General features: G+C 27.7%; 4 protein-coding genes across 8 annotated transcripts; 1 reads left to right on the forward strand and 3 right to left on the reverse strand.

Annotated features, from left to right (window-relative positions):
• Positions 1–144: 144 nt before the first annotated feature.
• Positions 145–6,544, reverse strand: LOC114124969 (transcription elongation factor SPT5-like). The gene is made up of 13 exons (XM_027988432.2): positions 6,339–6,544; positions 6,171–6,259; positions 6,051–6,105; positions 5,771–5,988; positions 5,515–5,652; positions 5,131–5,456; positions 4,944–5,065; positions 4,480–4,890; positions 1,601–1,854; positions 1,344–1,539; positions 1,117–1,248; positions 378–1,050; positions 145–309 (listed from the first exon to the last, which is right to left on the reverse strand). Exons 1-13 carry the CDS (start codon positions 6,369–6,371, stop codon positions 191–193), a joined length of 2,766 nt encoding a protein of 921 aa, XP_027844233.2. The 5' UTR covers positions 6,372–6,544; the 3' UTR covers positions 145–190.
• A 416-nt stretch (positions 6,545–6,960) lies between these two features.
• Positions 6,961–12,765, forward strand: LOC114124971 (CLIP-associating protein 1-like). The gene is made up of 2 exons (XM_027988434.2): positions 6,961–7,323; positions 7,986–12,765. Exon 2 carries the CDS (start codon positions 8,050–8,052, stop codon positions 12,097–12,099), a length of 4,050 nt encoding a protein of 1,349 aa, XP_027844235.2. The 5' UTR covers positions 6,961–7,323; positions 7,986–8,049; the 3' UTR covers positions 12,100–12,765.
• A 1,547-nt stretch (positions 12,766–14,312) lies between these two features.
• LOC114124956 (transcription elongation factor SPT5-like) lies at positions 14,313–19,184 on the reverse strand. The gene is made up of 14 exons (XM_027988410.2): positions 18,982–19,184; positions 18,822–18,916; positions 18,700–18,757; positions 18,410–18,642; positions 17,929–18,066; positions 17,536–17,861; positions 17,350–17,471; positions 16,749–17,159; positions 16,439–16,692; positions 16,182–16,377; positions 15,983–16,114; positions 15,236–15,926; positions 15,007–15,168; positions 14,313–14,932 (listed from the first exon to the last, which is right to left on the reverse strand). Exons 1-14 carry the CDS (start codon positions 19,039–19,041, stop codon positions 14,607–14,609), a joined length of 3,204 nt encoding a protein of 1,067 aa, XP_027844211.2. The 5' UTR covers positions 19,042–19,184; the 3' UTR covers positions 14,313–14,606.
• Positions 19,185–21,470: 2,286 nt separating this feature from the next.
• Positions 21,471–24,170, reverse strand: LOC114124957 (cytidine deaminase-like). 5 transcript variants are annotated; one of them, XM_050202591.1, is made up of 4 exons: positions 24,012–24,158; positions 23,250–23,322; positions 23,111–23,171; positions 21,471–22,277 (listed from the first exon to the last, which is right to left on the reverse strand). In XM_050202591.1, exons 3-4 carry the CDS (start codon positions 23,163–23,165, stop codon positions 21,877–21,879), a joined length of 456 nt encoding a protein of 151 aa, XP_050058548.1. In that variant the 5' UTR covers positions 23,166–23,171; positions 23,250–23,322; positions 24,012–24,158; the 3' UTR covers positions 21,471–21,876. The 5 variants fall into 5 exon arrangements, with proteins under 5 accessions (XP_050058548.1, XP_050058547.1, XP_027844213.1 ...); XM_050202590.1 differs by lacking the exon at positions 24,012–24,158 and adding an exon at positions 23,391–23,991; XM_027988412.2 differs by lacking the exon at positions 23,250–23,322 and having other exon boundaries at positions 24,012–24,170.
• Positions 24,171–26,172: the final 2,002 nt, after the last annotated feature.

The following is a 26,172-nucleotide window of genomic DNA, read 5'->3' on the forward strand; positions in this document are numbered from 1 at the left end:
ACTAATAAAAATAGTGTTTTCATAAGCATAAGCAATAAATAATAGTTTGCACAACAATTGTGTTAAACATTAATTTGTATTATTGGCTAAATTAATTTTTTGAATGATGATTTATGAGGGATGTAGATTATTAAATAGTCGAAAAACTTTATTTTTAACTTTTATTTTTTAAACATGATAAATAAATGAGTTATGATTTTGATATTTGGTCTTTAAGATATTCTTCTACTAGCGGCGATGAAGCTGGATAAAAGCTACGAGGGCTATCTGTGTCAATTGGACTTGGAGTATTTATAAAAGAATTAATACCTGAAATAATAATATAAAAACAATATTTTACATTTACACAAGATAATAATCATGATTATGACACATACTGTTACAACCAGATAGTGATATTTCTTGATACGGTGAGTAAGATTGTACTGAAGAACTATACAATGTATTTGGAGACTGTCCATAAGAAGCATCAGAATCCAATGGATATTCTAAATCTTCATAAGTTATTCTGGCAGGAGTGTATCCAGAACTTGGATCCCAAGCATTAGTGGGTGTTTTTGAACCATCATGAGATGGAGTCATGTTTCCAAAGTGTGGCGTACGGTTACCAACTTCATAGTTGGGAGTCATTAAACCTTGTACAGGAGTTTTGCCTCCTTCGCGATACCCAGGAGTTGTTAAAGCATTAACTGGTGTTCTTGAATATGACGATGTTAGTCTTCTATCATTGGATGGTTGTACAATAATTGTTATGTTCCTCCGATCCACAGATATTGTTTGACAAGATGAATGAAGTTCAACTCTAGCTGTACACTCTGTTGCATCTTTTACAATGCCGACAGCACCTTTGTAAGGGCCAACAGTAATTCTAATAGTCTGACCAATTAATCTTATATCTCTTCGAACACCACCAAATTTGCCTCCAATTCCCATAAAAGTTTCTTCTCCTATTCCTACACTTACTTTAGTACCAAACTGGCCAAAGTCACTACGCCTTGGTGATACAGCTTGTGGGGATGAGAATCCATTTTGTATTGTACTCTTAGCTAGCTAAATTGTTCAAAACCAATGGTATTAAATAAAAAATAAACACACAGATATACGTTAATATATTACTTTGTTTTTTATACTTCCAGCTAAGGCAATGTGTCTTAAACGACAAACAAATATTCCGCCATTGTCTGTCATTAAACGAGAATACAAAAAGGCAAAGTGGCGATATAAATGTTTAATTTCACCATGCAGTCCCTGAGTTATAGAAATATATTAGTCGAATACTATAGTACTAACTATAATAGCAGATTTAGAATATTTAGTCTATCATCATTTTTTTTTTAAATTACCGTATGTGGACCATCAATAACTTTCACAATTTCATTTCGTTGTATTGAATTTCCCAGACCATCAATTCCTACTGTATTTCTATGTTCTTTTTTTTTATTTAAAGATTGTGGTTTAGCTTCAACCAATTTTCCTGCCATATTTAAAATATGCATTTTTTCACGCTCAATTCTCACTATCACTCCAACATTTTGTGGGCTATAAATTAAAATATTTATGTAAATTGTGTCAAAGCAGAATTAAATATATTAATACTTACTCTAATTGTACAAGATCTCCCCATTGAAATTGTCCAAGGGAATCTACTCCAGTAGCGGTATCTGTACACAATTGTAAATCACGAGGTAAAACTTCAAGTTCATGCATAGTGACATCAGAAAATAATACAATTCGATTTTGCTCTACACGAACAATGAGTCCTGTATCACCCTCAAAACGTCCTCCTACTACTCTTACATGATCACCTTGTTTAAAAAATTTGCATAGTTCGTTTGCCATAAATTCCAGCGGCACCTATAATAATATTAATAAATTATAATTTAATTTGCTTTATAAAACTTTATAAATCTGAACAGCCACACCTGCAAATACTTAATTTAATTTTAAAAATATAATTATTTAAAAACAATTATTTTTTATTCTAATTTAGAATAAATTTTATGACATATGCATAAGTTTATAACAAATATTTCAGGTCTACTATTTTTTTTAAAATGCGCTATGAAGTACATTAGATATGTACTTTTAGTGAATAAATTCAATAATACATTCTGTAAATAATATAAAATAAAATTATAATATAATATGTATATCAAATATTTATTATATAATTATTTAAATAGTTTGTACTACTTTTGTGTTTTAATTTGAATATTTTTTATATTCTACAAAACTACAAGCATAGAACGTTTATTATATGCAAAATCAATTGAAACAATCAACTAACAAAATCAAAATATAATAATTGATTAATTATTATCATACCAAAAACTGCCAAGTTGAATACTATAGTTATATAAAAATTAATGTTCCTTTTTTTCATTAACCTCTAAAAAAAAACTTCTGGATTGTTTTTAATAAGTCTTGTGCAGAGGCGGATTTAAGGAGGGGGCCAGAGGAGCCTAGCTAGGTCCTCTCATGGCCCATAAGATGTGTAAGAATATAGCTGTGACGTAAAACTTATTATCACGAAAAAAATATGTATATAAAAAAATATTGCCGTCCCCTTAAAATAAAATACTAGATCCGCCACTGATCACATGCATAGATGCCTTAAGACTGAAAGGATTTGTAGTCTAGTTTTATAACTTTAGATGTATTTTGGTCTGTGACCATGCATCCCAATAATTCAGACAAATGGCATTCAAATTAAAACTTTGTAGTTTCCAGTGCAACATTACTTTGTAATGACTATCAATAAAATATGGAAACAATCTTTCCAAATAGCCTATTCAGGGGTCGAAAAATCTTTAAATTAATTTGTGTATGTAACAGACAAAAACATTAAATCTATTATGTACCTATCCAAAAACATTTCAATAAACAGAATTAATTTAAAGAAATTACCAGAAAGAAATAAGATAGGTAACCGTTACCTAAGTACCTAACCTAAAAAGGAGACACAATAACACAAATATGGTTAAGTTAATAATAACAGTAATTTAAAAATTTTATGTTCATTAAATTGATATATATTTAATCTGAAATCTAACATTGGATTGCCGAGTTAGCTAGAGTTATAATTAGGGATTCTGAGTTCATGTATTTGCATATCAATCTTTCAAAGTCATATTTATCATAGGCGTGTACAGGGGATATGCAGGGTATGCAGCTGCTACCCTGAACGAACACAAAGCCTCACACATACCAAAGACCATTTTTCAAATTAAGTGTTATATTTAATTTTGTTTATAATAATCTATTATACGAAATATGTCCGTAATTTTTGTTTATTTTTACAAGTTGTATGTTATAACGTTATTATACCTGATTCTAACTATTTTAAGTTTTGTTATTTTTATTTATATTTGAGTTTTAAGTAAAATTGATTTAATTAAACAGTAAGACATTTCAATATTTATATATATATATATTTTACCAGAACTGTACATATTCTAAATAAGTTACAAAAGGTGCTAGTCAAGGCCAGATATAGGAGTATTTAACGGGGGGAATTTCCCTCCCCCATTTACCCTCTATATCCGCCATGGTGCCAGTGGCAGCCTTTTGCATACCCTGGAAAAGAGGCCTGTGCACGCCTATGATATTTATTACTAAAGAACATAGTTCATTTCAAAATACCATGATTTAAGTATTTGAAGTTTTACTTGGTATATTATAAATGCGTTCTTATTAACTTTTTTTTCGGGCTTTTTTAGTATATTTTTGGTTAAAAATTTATATTTAATAGTCACAAAGATTATTAAAAATAACGCAGTAGTCATTATTTCATTCGGTTAATCACATAAACAATTATTGAAAAACAAAGTCTCATCTTTTTGATAATTTTATAATAGTTTATTCTCGAATTTAGACTATTTCAGTCGTTGTTGTGACATGTGTAAGTATGTAGCATTCAATTCATCAACATTGATAAAAATTATTCAAATATTAATTATGATTTCTTTTATTTTTAATCTGCATATTTAAGTGCACAATTTTAGATTTTTAGTGCACATAAATGCATATTTCTGAAATTTTTCAATGCATATTTTCCCAATTTTTAGTACATACTTGATACTTAGTGCATACTTATTTAGGCAAATATTGGAACATGAAATAACAAACCCTGGTTAAGTTAATAGCAAATTTCAATAATATATATCAATAAATCAATATATTTTATCTACCTCAATAAAATAAAATATTAATTTTATAGAATGATTGTTCAAAATAGATAATAAAATACAAGTTTAGAATAAATTTTACTATTTTTTTTTTATTGGATAATTTTGTTACTAAATTTTTTTTCCTAAGTTTTGATTAGATAAAGTTTCTTACAATTAAAATGCCTTTATAATTTTGTAAGATACTTTTTCATAACTAGAAGTATAACAGAATAATGATAAAAAAAAAATAGTAAAACACATCAATAATAGATGAATAATAATAATTAAGTATCTAATAACTGTTACTTACATTAAGATTATCATGTTTTGGCATGATCAAAACTGTATCACCGTCAATAGATAACACTTTTCCTTGCAAATTTATCAATTCTCCAGCACATACTTCTACATTATCTCCAGAACATAAGGTTTGACTATTTGTTAAATTATCTTTATTTGATAATGTTAATTCTATGTCTACGCCTTCAGGAAAGTCTTCAAATATTTCAATTTCTATTAGTGTAGGTTTGACTCCTTCTGTTATAATAGCATTCATGTAGAAGTTTTTGTATAGAAATCCTTTACGGCTGTATCGATTTCCTTCAAATATTAAAAAGTCACCATCGCTGGTAACTTCACCACCAATAGCTCTAATAGCTTCTGGATCAAACAGTTTGGCTGCAGGACGTCTTTTTTTCTTTCTCTTTAAAGCTTCTAGATCCTAGTAATAAATATTAAATTATAACAATTAAAAAAAATTACAAAAATAATTACCATTGATACTTTGAGAGCCCCACGTGGTCTAGTATAATCAATCCTTGGTAAAAGTTTCAAATGTACTTGATTTTGTGCTAAGTCCACATAATCTATTTGAGCAATATCATCTTTATACAAACCTGCAAAAATTAAGTTTTGGGTACTTTAATTGTTTAAAATAAAATTTAGTACTGAAAAAATTAACCTTTTTTCAATCGAACCCATTGTTTAGATCTCAAACCTGTTTGTACTTTAACAACTTTTAAAACATCAGTCATTTCTTTTATAGGAACCATTAGTTGTTTCCAAAATCCCATTTTAAGACTGCTAATATTTTCAATGGCTGATTTCACATGGGTTTGTTTATATGATTCAATATATATGTAGCCTTTCACGCTTTCAGGAGAAACTATAGATTTGATTTTCAATGGATTGTCTGTAAACTGGTATGCAAAAAACTTTCGCATTAACAGTAAAGCAGTATTTTTTTCATCACCAACACGACATTTAACCATCCATAAGTTTGGGTCTCTTTAATCAGAAGTTAAAATTTAATGCATTTTTAATACACATATAATATAAATATTACTTGACGCCAGGTAAAAGAGTTTGTTGTATAATTTCATCTGACATATCATCTCCACCATCTCCAAATTGTTTTATTGTAGCTGAAGAATCTGCATATTTTTTACGTAAGTATTCTTCAATTTCATCTTCATTTTGAGTGCTAAAAAATGTATTATAATAATTAATTATTTAAAATAAGTAGAATAAACTTTGAATGAATCAGTATTGGATCTATTTTCCAAAACATAAAATATGTGTAATTATAAATTAAAGCCTACTCCCAAAGATTAGTTCCACGTCTACGTCCTTCAATTTCTCTTGCAGTTGGTCCTAATTCATCAACCTCATTAGCGACAATACCATATTCACCAGCTCCATCTTCCCAATCATCATCTTCTTCTATTTCATCATCTACATCGGCTTCATCAATGATGAAACCACCAAAACGTTCATTTTTCTTTTTTTTCTTAGCTGGACGGTCATCTTCATCATATTCCTTACAAATATAAAAGTAGCAATCACAACAAACAATTAACTATATCAGAATTAAAAAATTACATCTTCAGAATTTATATTCTCGTCTTCTGGTCCTTGTTCATCAGCAACTTCCTCCCTGTAACATTAATGAATATTTACATTTAATATTGACCTTGCTTCTCAAAAAACTTTAGTAATTACTGATTATTTTCTTCAGCTTCGGATCCACTTGGTGAATGGCTTCTACTTGTACTACGACTCAATGTCCGTTCATGATATCGTGGATTTTCCTAAAAACAAACGTCAAAAGTAGTAATAAGATATTTAGTATTTAATAATATATTTTGTGAGTCATTCATTAGTAATTACTTCAAGATCGCTCTCAGAATCGTTTTCCGACATTTCTGTCTTCTGAAGTAGACGATTATTTTTAAAAATAATACGATTACTATAAATTACAATACTAAATACACCAATAGGCAAATTAGAGATGTCGATTAACCTGAAACGGCGAAACAACAAACAAATAAATAACAATACTGTTAATGCCGTACTTTTTAAAATAGATGGTCGTCTGTGAGGTTAGGCTTATCGAGTATCGAAATAGAAGTCACGTGACCACTACCACGGGTACCTATTTAATTTTGTCATTATGCCGAGGATGTTGAGTAGCGGTTGTTTTGACATTATAGATACTCATTATTTGGGTCCAATATAAATGAGTACTATGGTGTGAAGTGTCACAGATATCATCATAATTTTTCGGGGTGTTATAATAACTTTGTCTGAACACTTTAAACATTAAAAGTTTAAATTAAAAAGTTGAAGTAGGTTGTAACTTGTAACCTATAGGTGTGTACTCAGTTGTACTCAAGTAATCAATGTGGTTTCATATTTAGTTTGCCAGTTATAACTTATGATGCACCGTCAAATGGGCACACACTGGGAATACAGAAAGTCTATTTTAGTGCCAAAAGAATATTGATTAGAAAACTACATTCGATTATTTCGTTTATGAATTATCTATAATATATATATATATATAATCATCCATTTATCGTACTATCGTGTATTGACGTTTATTACAGTGGTAGGTAGGTATATCGTCTTATAATGTTCATTGTTCATAAAAATATTAAGTATCCATTTAGAGTCCACTCATCGATCCGACTAAAACTTTTATGAATAATGTCTTATATTCTGTATATTCGTCTGATACTCTGATAGGTATTTTCGTTATAAGATTGAAGAATGAAGATAATTATTAAATTATTTACATACGATTTATGAAAATAACAATCAAATACCTTAATTGATTTTTTAGTGTCAACTGTCAACAAATTACAAATATGAAGTACGTTATCAATATAATATAAATTGTCATCTGTCATTAATTTATCATTTAGTATTAACTGTGTACACAAATTAACAAATTGTTAATTAATATAATTTAAAATCAATTTTTAATGTTATCTAGGTACCTTTTATTATGATATTTGACTATTGTTATTATTATAATACATTTGAACTAATTTATGAATTTATTTCATAAACTTAAGTGAAAATTGAAGCTTATATTTACAATTTGACATTTGCATTATAATAAAATTATTAATCCTTCAAAAAAAATCCAATTTATTTTTTTGAAAAGAAAATTCAAAAAGTTACCAACACGAAAAAAAAGTTAGACTAGACTAGACAAACTTGAATAATATAATATTATGTTTTAAATAAAATATAAAAATATTATATAATATAGTTTATTGATTTTTATTTTTATTCTTTAATTAACTTTATTTATTTTCAAAATATATATTAATAGCCCAGTTAGGCAATAGTAATCTACTTTTGACAATTATTTTTTACCAACAGTAGTAAAATAATAATTTAAATAGTATCAATTACATTTAACAATATTTTCATTATTCTTGAGATGTATTTAACTCATTATCTTACCAATATTTTACTTATTTTTACTGGAACATTTTACTAAATTATAATTTTGGTTTGTTGCAGGATATTAATCATATAATATAGTATTCTACATAACCTCTCTCTAACATATTTATCATCTAAGAAAATGGCTGTTGGGTTACCACATGATTTAGATGGTTTTATACCTCTATTATTGACTTCTGATATTCGAATGAAGGTAACTGTAGGTTGTAAATTATTTACTTATTTAGAAGAACCAGGTAATTCAATTGAATGCTCAGATATTGGAATGTTTATTGATGGTATTGTTCAATGGTTATTAAATAGCAATCCTAAAGTTACTCAGTATGGGATTGAAATAATCACACAATTGATCAACAGAATGAGAATAGAATTTAGACCTTACATTTCTAACATACTACCTATAGCTATTGATCGAATCGGTGATAGTAAAGAACCAATTAAAGTTAAAACACTTTTTCTTATAATGAAATTAATGGAATGTAATATCATAAGCCCCCAGGCGCTATTTGACAAAATATCAGTGAATGCTTTTAATCACAAAAATACTAGCGTTAAAGAAGGATCTATGAAATTATTATTATTAACTATTGAAGAATTTGGAGCAAATTGTATTACAATATCAAAAATTATACCTATGATTATAAAACTTTTAAGTGATCCTAATGTTCAAGTCAGACAAAAAGCATTTGAAACACTTGTTGATTTGTATAAGCATGTAGGAGAAAAGTTACGTATTGATATTCAAAAAAAATATTCTATTCCTCAAAACAAAATGACAGACTTGATGAATAAATTTGATGAAATTAAATCAACTGTAAATTTATCACCAACTACTTCTGTTGGGCTTAGTTTGACTAACAACGATGAGCCAGATCGTGTTTGTACATTTGCACCTAAATATGTCATTGGTAGTATTAAAAGACCAACTTCATTTTTACCTCTAAAATCAAATTCAACTACACCAATAAAACAGGTTGATTTTGTACGAAAATCTACATTGTCATCAACATTATCTGCTTCACATGCTTGTGGAGTTGATGAAGATACTTTTATTCGGTCTTTTGAAGAGGTTCCTACATTAAATATTTATAGTGTACGAGATTTAGATGATACTATGAAAAAGATACACGAATCTATTCAAGATAGTAATGAACAATGGAATAAGCGTGTTGACTCATTAAAGAAGATAAGATCACTTGTATTAATTGGAGCTACAAAATATGAAGAGTTTTTCAGTAATTTGAGATATTTAGAACATTCTTTCCAAGTATCTATTAAAGATTTGCGATCCCAAGTTGTAAGAGAAACATGTATCACTATAGCATTTTTATCCCAACGTTTGGGTAATAAATTTAACCACTTTACAGAGTCCATTTTTAGCAATTTAATAGAACTAATACAAAATTCAGCAAAAGTAACTGCTTCATCTGGATTAGTTGCTATACGATTTATTCTAGAATATACCCATGCTCCTCGTATTATACCTATTCTTGCAAATAGTTTGGGATCAAAGTCAAAAGATATTCGCCGTGCATGTTGTGAATTTTTTGATCAAATTCTGCGTAAATGGCCATCTCAAGCAATAGAAAGACACATAACTATACTTCAGGATTGCATTAAAAAGGGTATTTCAGATGCTGATTCAAGTGCTCGGATGTTGTCCCGAAAAGCTTATTGGGGGTTTTGTGAGCATTTTCCTGAGCATGGAGAAATATTATTAAATAAGTTGGAGCCAACATATCGTAAAATGTTGTTGACAAATTCTGGATACAACTCATGCTTATCAAAATCTGTAATAACTGAAAGTTCAAAATTGACTTCTCATCGTCCCTCTTCTTCACATAGTAATATATCTGTAAGATCAAGAAGTGCCATAGATTTGCAAGCTGTTAAGAAATCAAAAGCTCGTACTCAAAATGCAACACTTGTTAGACAAAAATTCAACCCTGTGATGTCTAATCAATCTGTTACCAAAAAGATTAATGAAGATGCACACCAAACAGACAGAGAAGGAAGATCAAGTGTTCAAGTATCATTATCTCAATCAGCTAGTTGTTATGGATCACCATCTTCAAAATCAAATGTTGTCCAAACAAAATCACATAGGGCTATTTCTGGTATACCTAGATCTCGAGATTCTAGTAGAGAAGTTAGTCCCAATAGATTTAATATTCATGGATCACACATGAACAGTAAAGAATCAACTAGCTTAATTAAACCTAGACCAATAATGGCACAAAAGATATTAATACAGAATCAAGAAGGCGAATCTGCTATTACTGATGCTTTGAGTAACAAAAATTATTTTAAGTCTCCAAGAAAAGTTTTAGAAGGATTATTTAATGATTATAGTGATGATAGTGAAACATCTAGTGTTTGTTCTGAACGTAGAATTGATTCTCGCAAGCGATTTTCAGATTCATTTTACTTAAATGAATCACAATGTAGCCTACGTAAAGAAATTTGGAAAAACTCTAGTTTGAAATGTTTTAATATTGAAGATATAATATCAAGCTGTGAAAGTTCAATCTGGAATAATCGTAAGGAAGGCTTGTTAAGTTTACAAAAATATTTTCAACAAGGAAATATTCTGAGTAAATTATTACTAACAAAAATAACAGAGGTGTTTACTAAAATGTTCATGGATTCTCAAACCAAAGTCATAAGTCTCTTTTTAGATGTACTTAATGAGTTAATTATTACCCATAGTCAATATTTAGAATATTGGTTGTATATACTTCTAGTCAAGTTATTCAATAAAGGAGGCTCTGATATACTTGGTTCTGTACACGCAAAAATATTAAAAACAATGGAAATTATAAGGTCATATTTTCCTTGTGATTTACAGTTGACTGCTGTGTTTAAATTTCTTACAGATCCTACACAAACGCCTAATGTTAAAATAAAAATATTTGCTATGAGATACATTTCACAATTAGCTGGTAGTGCAGACTCAGGGTCAATTTTTCTTTCTGTTGTAAATAATAAAAAAGATTATGCTACTTTAGCATTGATAAAAATGATCGGATGGACTATGTGTAATAATAATATAAAACAAGGCTCTGAATTGAGACGAGCATCTCAGGAAGCTATACTAGCTTTGTATAGTTTAAATGAATCTCAAATCACTTTGCGGTTATCCCAGTTACCTGAAGAGTATCAAGAGATATTTTCTAAACTTTTGAAGATTAGAGTAAGAAGAAGTAGTGTTGATCAAATTACATCTCTAAATTACCATAACAGTCAAATACCAAAAAATCTTGCTTCGCCGCCTTTACAACCTGACATCATTGATATTTTTAATTCAGAAAAAATACATGAGTCATTTAAACAATCTACTGATGAAGTTCAAAAGTGTCGTTTAAAATGTCATTTTCCTGAGGAGATAAATGCTGCTTCACATGAATCTAAAATTAATCAATTATCTATACACACTGAAACTAATAGTCATAATTTAAATAATGAGTACACTACAGTAGATAGAATCATACAAATTCTTGATGATTTAGATAAAGATACTCCGCAGCTTCATTATACACAATCAACATTGATTCATCTAAAAGAATTAATTAAAACTTGTTCTTCTTGTGAACTTATAAATAATTTCAAAAAAATAATAACAGTTATTTTTAAGTTATTAATAGACAATGAACCAATTATACGAGAAAATACAATGACTTTGGTTGTATATTTGGTTCAAAAGTCAGAATTAGTGACCTATTTTCACGATTACACTGAGTTGATTATATCGAAAGTAATAAATTTAGTCTGTGATTCATATAAATCTGTTGTTAAAGTTGCAGAAGAATGCTTAATTACCTTAAGTGTATCTTTACACACAGAAACAGTTGTGAAAATAATAACACCTTTAATATTGTCAAAAGAATTTCCAATCAATTTGATTGCAATTAAAATGATGACAAAAATAATTGATGTTTATGGCAGTCCACCTGTAACTGATAAAATAAAAGAGATTATGTCTGGTCTATTGCAGAGCTACGATAATCCTGATAGTGCAGTCCGGAAGTCCGCTGTATTCTGTATGGTCTCATTATATAAAGTATTTGGTTCACGAGAATTTATACCTCATATATCAAGTCTAAGTGGAGCAAAGCTCAAATTGTTAAATTTATACATTGAACGTGCTCAACAGTCCATCAAAATAAATTAATTATATTGTTTATACTTGATTATATTTTTAACAAGAAAGTAAGTTATATATTGTGATATTCAAGTCACTACATTATTTTTATTCTATTTACACAATCTAAACTAAAAATATAATAATGGCAATTATTTTGAACTTAAAACAGTTATATTATTATACTTTAATGTTGTACATTTTGTAGTTAATAATGACTAATGAGTAATAATATATGTATATTTATTTTTTTTGCTACCATAATTGACTTTTACTGACCAATTACTAATGGAAATAACTCTTAACCAATCATATTTAATATCTGTGTTTGGTTGTAAACTCATATTTTATAACTATTAGTTAGTAATGAATTATTGTTAATTTTAATACAACTTATGAATTTTTAAGATACCATTGGTTTTTAAAAATAACAAGAGCCTTTACATAGAACAGTTTGGAATATTTGATTTTAAGTAAAAAAAAAATATATATTTTTGTATTAGTTATTTAGTTAATACTTTATTTCTTATTAACTAACATTTTGTGGTAAATGTATTTTTAGTTAAAATAACTATGTTGGTATTGTATAATTAAATTATGAATGAGACTAGAAATAAATGTTATGAACGTGTAGTAAAATTGAATGATGATTTTAATAACATTAATTGTACAATAGATTTAATTATTTTTATTTATGATTGTATTGTATTATTGTATTATTATGAATTATACTAAAAATAAGTAAATACGTTAAACATTCAGTTTTTCATGTTATGTAATTTAAGTTTAATTTTAATTTTAAAATGTTATGAATGTGCAAAATTAAATTGATTGTGTTAAGACATTAATGTATTATGTAAAGTTTATTTATTTTATTTATTGATAGATTGACTGAGAAAATAAACTCTATTTACAATAATATTTATGAGTATTTTGTGTATTTAAGTATTTTTATATTTTTCTACTCGGTGGCCCAACTAACCCACTAATATGTATTACATTAACATTGAACAAATAGTAATGATAACAATAAAAATGAAAAATAAAAAAAAATACATAAAAATAGTGTAATTTAGTAATATTGATTATAAGCTAGGTTGGGATTTTATAGCATTTGCATATTTCTTATAAGATGCTTAAAAAATAGCGAAGTAAACTAAAAATATGTTTCGTGCTACAGAGAACTCAAATTAAAAATTTTATTTTGTTAGTCTTTTAAATTTTTAGTACCTTTTGTGAATTTTTTGAGACTCATTTTCCATTTTTACTTGTTTTTAAATCAAAATCAATCTTGTTTTATGAAATTATATTTTAACAAAATGTGTTCTTAGATTTTTATCAATTGTATTATCTAGTAAATTGTAAATGTGTAGATTAAATAAATAGGACTATTATGCTGATGTAATGCCTTACAATTACAGCAATAATAATATATAGATATAATATACTATTATGATAATTTTGTATTAGGTATCTGCTGGTTGTTGGGTTTATTTGTTGATTTCTGCTGTAAGATTTTCTTTTTTTGCATATTTAGTTGATATATATCTGATAAGTGATAATATACCCATAGTAGGTATTATTTTTTTTTGAAAATACATACGTTTAAATAAGGTATATTTTAAATTTTATTGAAGTTGAGTTTTAGTAAATTACATAACGATTAAGTGTTGACGACTGTCTGGTAATTTATTTAACAGATCTACCTGTAGAGCAGAAGAATATTATATGTTTTCTATTTAAATGAAATAAAATTTCATTAAACAAGTCCTTTATAATGATTATTATTATTTCTTGATAATCAAATTTTGTATTAATTTCACTATTTTTTTTTTTTTAGTTAACAATTCAATAAATCAATATTTTGATTAATTCTACTGTTACTAATTTATGAATAGAATTAAGAATATCATTTGATTTAGAATCCAATGCAATAAAATATGTCAAAATGTGATGGTAAACTTTTGTATTAAATTGTAGTGTGTGGATGGAATGTTATTGATTTCTTACTTGTATTCCTATTGAAACACTGGAACATAAATTACAGAAAGACTAGGACAAACATCATAATTATGATTTACTAATTTTTGGTTAAAAATGATTGTCAAGACATTTATACTCAAGCTGTTTAAGGAGGATACATTATGGACTTATTAGTAATAGAATACAAAAGACCATGAATGTTTGAATAAAAACTATCTAAGTTTGTGAATAATAAGTAATAACTATACATTTAAACTATATTAAATTTATAAATTAATGTATATTTCAATTATTTCGATTATATAATATTAACTAAAGAGTAAATATTATTTATATGCTACAATAATAATTATCAAAATTAATTTAGTTCATAATAGGTATCAATAATTAAAAATCAAAAATACATACATTCAATAGGTTGCCTCTTTTTTAAGTAAAATAATTCACAACTTAATATTATAAGTACTAAATATCCAAGTAATCTAATATAGTACTAAAAGCCAAACATTAGTTATAAAAAAAAAAATATATAATATGTTACCAAACTTAATGAACTAATTTGCTCTGCACAAATGCAACAGCGGTATAAGTATGGGGTTTTTTTCGTCTGGCATTACTACAACACCTTCACTACCTTCAATTGCCATCATATTGCCTGTTCTGTCTCTGTAAGAACCACACAGAACTTTCACATAATCACTGGGTTTTGGCATAATTGGTTCCAAATTATCATTTTCTATAGTGACCACACGTTCTTCTTCTGGCAAATAAACACTGCATGTTGCTTCACTAACATCTCTTATAATACCAGTTTGTCCTGCTAAATCTGAATCGGCAATACGAACAAAAATATCTGTGGTCTGCCATCCTGGTGGTAAACCTGTAATATTTAACATTTGAGTTATTAATAAGTAACATTGATAAGAAAATTTTTAATATTTGAATTATTATTACCAAATGATGTTAATGAAGGAGCTGCTAATCCTGGGGATGATACTGATGATGGAGTCATTAAACTTGCATAAGAACCTGATGGTGATGGGGCTGGGTGATACTGGATACTACGAGGGCTGGAAGTATTGATTGGACTCGGAGTATTTACATATGAATTACTACCTGTTATTGTATAAAAATAAAATATTGTAAAAATGTGTAAAAATAATAATATATTTTGACAACTTACTGTTATATCCCCCACCTCCTGATGGCGATATTGCTTGATATGGCGAGTAAGAATGATCTGAAGAACCATATAAGGTATTTGGAGTTTGTGCATAAGGAGTACCAGGGTCCATTGGATATTCTAAATCACTGTCAGTTACTCGAGCAGGAGTATATCCAGCAGCTGGGTCCCAAGCTTGAGTGGGTGTTTTAGAACCATCATGTGATGGAGTCATGCTCCCAAAGTGTGGTGTACGGTTACCAACTTCGTAGTTGGGTGTCATTGAACCTTGAATAGGAGTCTTACCACCTTCACGATATCCAGGGGTCATCATCACATTAGCTGGTGTTCTAGAGTATGATGATGTCAATCTTCCATCCTTAGATTGTTGTCCAACAATTGTTATATTTCTTCGATCCACAGATATTGTTTGACAAGAAGAATGAAGTTCAACTCTAGCTGTACACTCTGTTGCATCTTTTACAATACCAACAGCACCTTTGTAAGGGCCACCCGTAATTCTAATTGTCTGACCAATTAAATCTCTATCTCTTCGAACACCTCCAAATCTACCTCCTGATCCTCCTCCACCGCGACCCCCACCTCCACCACTACTACTACCACCACCAGCACCAAATGGACTGCCTGGTGTATGACGAGGAGATGTAATTTGTGGAGATGCAAAACCATTTTGAGGTGCAGTAATGGCTTGCTAAAATGTTAAAAATCAATAAGTAATTAATTAAAAATATTAAGTTTCTATATTACTTTATTAGTTGAATTTCCAGCTAGGGCAATGTGTCTTAAACGACAAACAAATATTCCACCATTATCTGTCATTAAACGAGAGTACAAGAAGGCATGATGACGATACAGATGTTTTATTTCACCATGCATTCCCTAGATTACAGAACAAAATATTAACATAATTGTAATCATACACACTTTCAATATTAATTTAAATTACCGTATGTGGACCATCAATAACTTTAACAATATCTTTTCTTTGTATAGAACTTCCTAAAGCATCTACTCCAATTGTATTTCTATGCTCTTTCTTTTTATTTAAAGATTGTGGTTTAGCTTCAACCAATTTTCCTGCCATATTTAAAATATGCATTTTTTCACGCTCAATTCTCACAATCACTCCAACATTTTGTGGGCTATCAATTAAAATATTTATGTAAATTGTGTCAAAGCAGAATTAAATATATTAATACTTACTCTAATTGCACAAGATCTCCCCATTGGAATTGTCCAAGTGAATCTACTCCAGAAGCCATATCTGAACACAATTGTAAATCACGAGGTAAAACTTCAAGTTCATGCATGGTGACATCAGAAAATAATACAATTCGATTTTGTTCTACACGAACAATGAGTCCTGTATCACCCTCATAACGTCCTCCAACTACTCTTACGTGGTCGCCTTGTTTAAAAAATTTGCGCAATTCGTTTGCCATAAATTCCAGTGGCATCTAAAAGAATCAATGATAAATTTAGTCTGAATAAATATAACAAAGTATCAACTTACTTTGAGATCATCATGTTTTGGCATAATAGTGACCATATCTCCATCAATAGATAATACTTTTCCCTGTAAATTTATCAACTCTCCAGTACAAACTTCCACATTATCACCAGAACTTAAAGATTGACTATTTGCTGAATTATCTTTATTGGACACTGGTAATTCTATATCTATGCCTTCTGGAGCTTCTTCAAATTTTTCAAGTTCTGATAATGTAGGCTTAACTCCATCAGCTGTTATTGCATTCATGTAGAAGTTTTTGTACAGAAATCCTTTACGGCTGTATCGATTTCCTTCAAATATTAAAAAGTCACCATCGCTGGTAACTTCACCACCAATAGCTCTGATGGCTTCAGGATCAAATGGTTTAGCTGCAGGACGCCTTTTTTTCTTTCTCTTTAAAGCTTCTGGATCCTAGTAATAAAATATTATACAATACAGATATAACATTATACAAACTTTGCTATAATTAAAAATGACTACTGGTAAAGTTGGGTAAGTGTAACATCCACTTAGGTTAAATATATATATTTCTGTGAATTATATGAGGCTCACTGCTCGTAAATAAACAAATTAATAAACTTTAAAATTTAAAATTGGTTACCATTGAAGCTCTGAGGGCACCACGTGGTCTTGTATAATCAATCCTAGGTAATAGTTTCAAATGTACATGATTTTGTGCCAAGTCAACATAATCTACTTGAGCAATGTCATCTTTGTACAAACCTGCAATAATAAAATGATAGAATATAGATAAGCAAGTTATTACAGACAAAATTATTGAACTAACCTCGTTTTAACCTAACCCATTGTTTAGATCTTAAGCCTGTTTGTACTTTGACAACTTTTAAAACATCAGTCATTTCTTTTATGGGAACCATTTGTTGTTTCCAAAATCCCATTTTAAGACTGCTAACGTTTTCAATAGCTGATTTCACATGAGTTTGTTTGTATGATTCAATGTATATGTATCCCTTAACGCCTTCAGGGGAAACTATTGATTTAATTTTTAATGGATCTTCAGTAAATTGGTATGCAATATACTTCCGCATCAATAGTAAAGCAGTATTTTTTTCATCGCCAATACGACATTTGACCATCCATAAATTTGGATCCCTTTTTATCAGAAGTTGATATTTAATATATTTCTAATAAACAATATATTGTATGATATAAATCTTACTTAACACCAGGTAGAAGAGTTTGTTGAGTAATTTCATCAGCTAGTTCTTCTCCAGCATCTCCAAAATGTTTAATTGTAGCTGAGGCATCTGCATATTTTTTACGCAAGTATTCTTCAATTTCATCTTCATTTTGAGTGCTAAAAATTTATTAGCAATTATAATGACAATTTACTTTTAGAATATATTGTGTGTATGTTTTTAAGGTGCTTAAAAGTGCTCACACCCTTCTCCACTCATAGAAAACACAAATCAACAAAAAATCTGCTTATACATACTAAAATATCAACTAAGGAATGCAGTTTTGTTATCATCACTGAGTGGCTATAAACTGATTGATATTCAATAAATTAAGGTACCAATTAAAGCAGTAATGTTAATTTTCAACACAGTTTTTACATTGCTGTCAATTTAAAATAGGGGAAAAGAGTACTTGAACACATTCTTAATTTAAATTATATTCAATTATATACTAAATCTTACTCCCAAAGATTAGTTCCACGTCTACGTCCTTCAATTTCTCTTGCAGTTGGTCCTAATTCATCAACTTCATTAGCAACGATACCATATTCGCCAGCTCCGTCTTCCCAATCATCATCTTCTTCAACTTCATCATCTACATCAGCTTCGTCAATAATGAAACCGCCAAAACGTTCATTCTTCTTTTTTTTCTTGCCGGGACGGTCATCTTCTTCGTCTTCTTCTTCATCATATTCCTAATTAAACAGTATAATGTTTTAAAGTTTTCAAGCAACAATTACATCAAAACATACATCTTCTGAATTTAAATCCTCGCCTTCTGGTTCTTGTTCATCAGCTACTTCTTCTTCACTGTAACAATAATGAAATTTGTATTTAATAATGACAATGTTTATCACAAAACTATAGTTATTACTGGTTATTTTCCTCTGCTTCAGAGCCACTTGGAGAATGGCTTCTACTAGCACTACGACTTAATGCCCGTTTACGATATCGCGGATTTGAATCTTCCTAAAAATAAAAGAAATAAAATATTGGATGAATGTATTCAATTTTTTACTATTTAGGACTATTACCTCTGGTTCACTGCCACTTCCTCCGTGATCACTCCCTTGATCACTGTCGTAATCCGACATTTTTAATATTATTACTAATAATCTCTTAACCAAAACTTAATGCACATAAATTAATCATAAAAAGGAAAAGGACATAATAAATAATACTTTTATACACAAACACATTAAGATATTAGGTTGTTGCACAATTGCACAAACATTTGTATTTTTTTATCAATAGTCAAATTAATTTTTATCAAAATGTCAAAGATGTTATATAAATAAACGTCGTGACGTGTGGCGTACAAACCGTATGAATAGATGAAAAACACATTAGTTAATCATGGTAAAAAAGATTAAAACAATAACCGTGACTTTTAAAATTATCATATTTTTTTTTAGATAAATGAAAAATGAAAATATATAATAACCATGAAACAAGTAAAAGTTGTAACTTAACAAAATATCTTATTTATTATATTTGTTTACAAGTATTCAAATTCTATACAATATGCAGTATTATCACACAATATATAAAAAAAATTAAAAATATTAGTTAGCCATACATAGAAGAGCAGATTTTTGGTTTAAAATGTTTAAAGATTCTGGGTAAAATGATGAACTATTTATGTATTTATATATTTTTTTCTAACATTTATGGTAGTAGGTATGGTACGGAATATCAAAAATTCTTCACCTTTTGATATTATTTTAAATTTTGTTGGTACTTTAACCTTTCGTTAAATTTTCAAGTTTTGTTCATTGACATTTCAAAAAAAAAAAAAAATACTTAGAAAATCGAAAATTCTAGTTACCTATGATAGCTCAAAAAAGGGGAGAATATTTTGAAATGTTAACTGTGCGTAGTCGCGTTGATAACGCTAATAAAAACATTTGGTGAAAATTTCAAGTATAACAATGATTCGTTTTTGAGTTACAATAATCAATATAAAAAATCGATTTTGTCAGTTTTAAGTACCAACTAGTTTTGAGTGAAAATTCCCGTTTTCCCGTCACTTTTATGGTTTTTCCCAATTTTTTTGTAAACTGCTGGAAACCTCTTACTTTTGACCTACATAATGCACCAATGATACCTATTCAATTTTCCATCGAAAAGACGAGAACCACCCCTAAAGTTTTAAATTCAATAATTATTTCAACAAGTTATGATACACACACAAAAATAAAAAACATCATTGTAAAATCAATAGTTATATTATAATCCTCGCTCCGTTAAGAGTCTAAAATACATAATAATAATATCTTGTATGATAAATCATATAATATTTTAAAATTAATACATTAATACACTTTAATTAATTAATATAAAATATTGATTGGTTTTTTTTTGATAAATTATTACCTAATTAATCAACCCCGATAATCATAAATAGGTACCTACATGAGTACATGGCCAATGTCTAGATAGTGACAATTTATATACCTATTCATATTTAATAAACTAAGTGATTCATCAAGCAGGCTCACCTTTATTTTCCCTTTAATTATTTATCTAATCAAACTCAGATATTTAAAAATAATAATAATAAAATTAATTCATATATAGGTTGGTAATTATTATTATAATTGTCAATTATTAAATTGTAGGTTTAAAATATATATATTACCATTAATATCCTATTATTTATAATCAATGGTATTTCATAGTATTACATTAATAAAATAAATAAATAAATGCTGTATTGTTATTGGATGAGTATTGAGTAGTGAGAGATGACATTTCAAATTTCAACTTTTACTAGATAGAGGTAACATTTTTACTGGCCCTTCTACAAATAGGTAATAAATGTAATTCCTCATATATTTTTTACTTATTACTAGTTGTTCCAGAAGTTTGCAGAACAATTTTCGAAACTATGGCAAACTACCATTTGATCACCTATGCATTCACAGTTTTTAATCTATAAATTTTTTTTTACTCATTAATATAATAGTAGTATAAATATTATTAAAAATGTTTAATAGCTATAAATCCATTGATAGATATCCTGATATCTAACTACTTACCCGCCCATTTCAGCCTTGAAGCACAATTGCCTCCAAAAATACTAACTATTTTAGTATGCCACTGATATTTAAACTCTCAAATAACATCAAACACGTATAATTCAACTGGCAAAGTAGCAGAACTACAAAAAATTATTGTTATTTAGGAATTTTTAAATATTTGCATAATTAGAAATCTTTCTACTAATTAAAAAAAATAAGATAAAATACATATCAACAAAAACAGTAACAGTACTAAAACTACTGTACAAGTTTAAAATTGGTAAAAAAATATTTATAAATATTATTATATTTAAAACTTAAATAACTGTTTTAATTTTTTTTATAGAAAGAGCACTGATTAACTGCAAAATTTTCAAAGATACCCAAAAATTTAATTAAATATTTTATGTATATAAATTGTACTATTATTTTATTTTTAATGAAAATAAATATATTCATTAATACTATTGTTTTATTCAAGAAAAAAATTAAAACCAATGAAAAGTTTCAATGAATTTATACAGTTTTTAAAAATTGAGTTATTTTACTTTTGGTATAATAGGTTAACAAATATACAATAACATTATTTATACATCATGTGAACAATGACATTATACATTTATAAAACAGAATATTTATATACAAAAAAAAAAAAATATATATATATAGATCAAACTATCAAAGTATAAGAGCCCTGTAATTGTATAATTAATTAAATTTTTATAAAGAAAAATATTTCACTTGTAAATTGAAATAATAGATATGTATAGAATGTAAATTGTTATTCCAAGTAATCATTAATAAAAAAAAAAATTGAAGTTAATTAGTCAAAACCAATTCATAAAAGGTAAAATTTTAAATAAGTTAGTAGATAATTTATTTTTTTCTATATAATTAACAACTCACTTAATTAAATTTAAAATCCAATGGAAGTAGTTCAGAAACACTTGTCTTAACAACATTAGTACCTTCCGGTTGGTATAAATAAACAATCATGTCATTATTAGGATTATTAAATTCGCTTAATACTTGTCTACAAGCACCACAAGGAGGAACAAATTGATTTTTATTTAATCCAGCAATCGCAATTGTAGTGAACTTAGTTTTTCCTTCACTTACAGCTTTCACAATAGCTGTACGTTCAGCACATATTGCAAGTCCATAAGAAGCATTTTCTACATTACAGCCTGAGAATATGGTACCATCATCACATCGCAACGCAGCACCAACTTTGAAGTTGCTATATGGAACATATGCTCTCTCCCTAGCTAATGAGCACATGGATATTAAAAGTTGATCTTCACTATCTATGAAACAAAGAAGTTAAGTATCAAAACAAATCTGAAAAATTTTCAAATAATAATAAAATATAGCAGCGGTTCTCAAATTGTGAGGACCAGGGACATACACAGGAGGGGGGGGGTGTTTTAAACAACCCCCCAAGTGTTTGGTTTTTGTAATAAAAATTTAAAACTAACAAATTAAAATAATTAATATAATTTGAATAAAATAAAAATACTTACACACGAGTTATAAATAAAATAAAATTATACGACCGTGCGTACGTCCCTGGTGAGGACTTAACTAGGGAGGCATAAGCTGCGTGGTAAATAATATTTTTAAATCAACTATAATTTTGCATACAGTTATATAATTATATATTATAATGTAAAATTATACTTAGTTCGAGAATTTTACCATTGTTCACATTAAGATTAATATTAATATTAGTACTTAGGAATTGTTTTTTTTTTTTTTCATAAAAATTAAAAATTTTGTAATACTTAGAATAGAAATTTAATAATATTTATTGTTGTTTTATTTTGTCAGAATAATAAAAATATTTGTACATTTAAATGCTATAAATTTGTTATTTATTTATTCATAGGAGGCACAATTAATTTATTTTTATTTTAAGGGTGGCGTAAACTAAAAAAGTTTCAGAACCGCTGAAAGATAGTTTAGTAACAACAATTAATTGCATCAATGTTAAATATATTTAAAATAATCATCAAACCAATTTTTGAAGAAAAAATATTTTTTTTAATTACCGAACTATCTCAGTATATTCATGTTAGTATAAAAATATCAACTTAAAACAAAAAAGATAAAAAAAATAATTATATTATTATATAATTACTTAATTCATTGAGTGGCTTAAGTTGATTTGTATTTTCAGCAGAAGTAGAATCCATTTAATACTGAAAAAATAAAACAATAGGTTAAAAATAATAATAATTCATAATCTAAAAACCTAATTTTCTATGCTTACTACTTACCTATAAAAGTGAATAAATTACAACAAAGCAGGAATATTTAACAGTAAATGTAAACTACTTATTTAGTAGGTACCTAAATATAAAAATATCACTTATACAAATATACTAATTTAAACTGCCACCAATATAATATTTACTTACATAAACATACAAATGTATTGCTAAAGAATTAACAATTTAAATGTATAATTAACAACTACTTTGTATTATGTTAATACATCTTAATAGATAATAAATTAGTTTAAACCTTAGATCATATACTAGTATATGATCTAAGGTTTGAACCATAGGCATGATATAATATAATTACAATTACATAATATAATTAGGTCTATGGTTTGAACACATACTATTACAATATTATATGCAAACCATGATAATAATAATTATATCACGATGCAAACATTATACATAGAATATAGATTTAAATGCTTTTAATTTGTTCTAATTTAGTAATAAACTTAAACAAAAAAGACTCATCTTAAACCATGAGTTGACTACTAGCAAGTCCCTGGTTATTAGTTACAAATTACAATACAGTGTTTTGACAAAAAATCAGTATAGTATTTAGGTACCTAAAGATATATAAAAATACATAAATTTATATATTTTTAAATATCTGTGAGTGTTACCTACTCAATAAATATAAATACTATCATACTATCATTGACCTTTATATCAAAGTAAAACATATTAATGAAATAATGTAATATTCATGCTTAACACGTCGTCATGTCATGATTTAATAATAAACACATTCACCTATTTCACAAATATTCAGCTATTTATACGTCCCGTGACCCGTAGTATATTGTAATTTGTAATGTAATTGTATAGTAATTAGTTAAAGTAAATCATGAAAAAATAGGATATGAATTATAAGTAAATATCACGGTCTTCGAACTTTGAAATATCTGATAAGAATTAATATGCTCAATGATAAGACTACACATATTTTTAAGGGGCGGTATAGGCAACTAACAATACACTGTAGCAGAATATACGTCATATACATTTCATATTTCCATCTACACGTCATACTATTATGTTTAATTTTACAAACTTGAAAGTTGAAACTATACAATTTATAGTCGGTTCTTGTTTAAAACTTATATTATAAAAAACTTAAAAATATCTATAAATTCTATACTACGTGAATTTAAGTTTGAAAAGGAAAATCGAAAATCTGAAAATTGAACACAAACATTATTTAAATAATAAAACACTAAAGAATTTACTTAAGTGCCTATTTGGCTATAGTTGGAAATAGGTATCGGGGCTTTAAAATTAAAAAATTTAAATGTTGGATTATTATATATTTTTATTTTGTATTATTTAAGTAAATTGAATGATAGTTTTTTTTTTAATATCATATCATTCCTAGTTTCTGAATTAATGTATTTGTATCTGTATTTAATTATTAAAAATAATAATAAATTTGGCAACGTCGTATCCAATTTCACGCACAATCGTACGCCTTTGAGTAATTAAAATTTTGTCTTATATTATTCTGGCACTGCGCGCAATCGTATACCTAAAAAGATATAACGCGCGCAATCGTAATCCACCGGTGGGAATTTCGCAGTGCGATTCATTTATAGAAGCGGAGTTTGGAAAATTAGTTTTAATACTGGATTAATGATTAGCAACTATGGGTATTAAATACAAACCTTTAAATAAAAATTGTTGCTTGACGTGTACATTGTGCAATAAAACAGTTTTAACATAGATATCCAAAATAATTTTACAAAATTTTAAAATAAATTGAATTTAAATGTTTTTTTACATCACTCAATGGTATTTAAACAACATATTACTATCTAAAAATAAAAATGTTTACATTGATAACTTGTTAGTTATTACAGTTTGAAGAAAAATTCGTTTATCAGTATAATTGTAGTATAAATCGGTTTTTAGCATTATGTTTTGTCTAATTATCGTATAATAAATTTGTAATCTGTAGGTATAGTAATACAGAAAAATGGAACAGAAAATGTTTTATTACTGATACACCAAGGGCGGCCAAACAGTCCATCTCGGACAATTTCAAAGTCGATCATGTTAGAATTTATTTTTGAGCCACGCGCCCCATATGTTTCTTAATAATTATAATTATTATTCAATAATAAAAAAAATTTTCTATGGAAGTCGATCCTCATAGTTGAAGTATAGTTTTAGTAGATTGTAACCAAAAAAAGTTTGGCCACCCCTGTGATACACTGATACAAACAAATATAAAATAATCCATATGGAAAATGGTGGTATTTGATATTTATAGCCCAAGTCAAATGAAAATTGTAATTTGTGTTTTGTATTGCATTATTCATTGTATAATGATTAAAAACTGTTAATATAGGTATGTTAATATTATCCAATTAATACTTATTATTTGGTAATTTGGCATCTCCCTATTAAGATTTTCGGGGCAAGTTCCTCGATTTGCCAGCTCTAGATTTAGCCCCTAAAAACAATATACAGGCTAGTACACAAAAAAATTTTTTTAGGGGGGTTTACAAAAAAAAATTACAATAATCAATATTTATCGATGAATGATACAAATAAACTACACAACTATTAATTTTCGGAAGGTTGAACTCCCACCCTCCGACCTAACCTAACCTAACCCCCTGTATACGTGCCTGACAATATAGGTAATATTCAATAGGTACTGTTATCAGTACAAGATAAGTATATACCTGAGGTAACTTACCTCTGAATCAGTGCTTGAAATTTGAATTGAGAGATGATGAAGTATGGAGTCAATTGGAGTGTTTGAATTACTGTTTAAAGAAAAACGATTTATGCGTTTATTAATTGGTAAACGAGTACTTTATATTTTATAAGGAGCCGGCAATAATCCAACTACCAGTGAAAGCCTTTTCAATACGAATGACCTATGTATATACTTATACCGATAATGGTC

The sequence above is a fragment of the Aphis gossypii genome, chromosome 3, assembly GCF_020184175.1.
Source record: "Aphis gossypii isolate Hap1 chromosome 3, ASM2018417v2, whole genome shotgun sequence".
NCBI classification, from domain to species: Eukaryota; Metazoa; Arthropoda; class Insecta; order Hemiptera; family Aphididae; genus Aphis; species Aphis gossypii.

Excerpts from the sequence above, each read along its gene's own strand:
- LOC114124969 (XM_027988432.2), bottom strand. The coding sequence starts at position 6,371 with ATGTCGGAAAACGATTCTGAGAGCGATCTTGAA. Across the intron at positions 6,106-6,170 it reads GAAGCTGAAGAAAATAATCA|GGAGGAAGTTGCTGATGAAC; the intron begins GTAATTACTAAA and ends TTAATGTTACAG. Across the intron at positions 4,891-4,943 it reads GGGCTCTCAAAGTATCAATG|GATCTAGAAGCTTTAAAGAG; the intron begins GTAATTATTTTT and ends ATTTATTACTAG.
- LOC114124971 (XM_027988434.2), top strand. The coding sequence starts at position 8,050 with ATGGCTGTTGGGTTACCACATGATTTAGATGGTTTTATACCTCTATTA.
- LOC114124956 (XM_027988410.2), bottom strand. The coding sequence starts at position 19,041 with ATGTCGGATTACGACAGTGATCAAGGGAGTGATCACGGAGGAAGTGGC. Across the intron at positions 16,693-16,748 it reads CAAAACATGATGATCTCAAA|ATGCCACTGGAATTTATGGC; the intron begins GTAAGTTGATAC and ends TGATTCTTTTAG. Across the intron at positions 15,927-15,982 it reads CTGGAAATTCAACTAATAAA|CAAGCCATTACTGCACCTCA; the intron begins GTAATATAGAAA and ends TTAACATTTTAG.
- LOC114124957 (XM_027988412.2), bottom strand. The coding sequence starts at position 23,165 with ATGGATTCTACTTCTGCTGAAAATACAAATCAACTTAAGCCACTCAAT. Across the intron at positions 22,278-23,110 it reads TAAGCCACTCAATGAATTAA|ATAGTGAAGATCAACTTTTA; the intron begins GTAATTATATAA and ends TTTGTTTCATAG.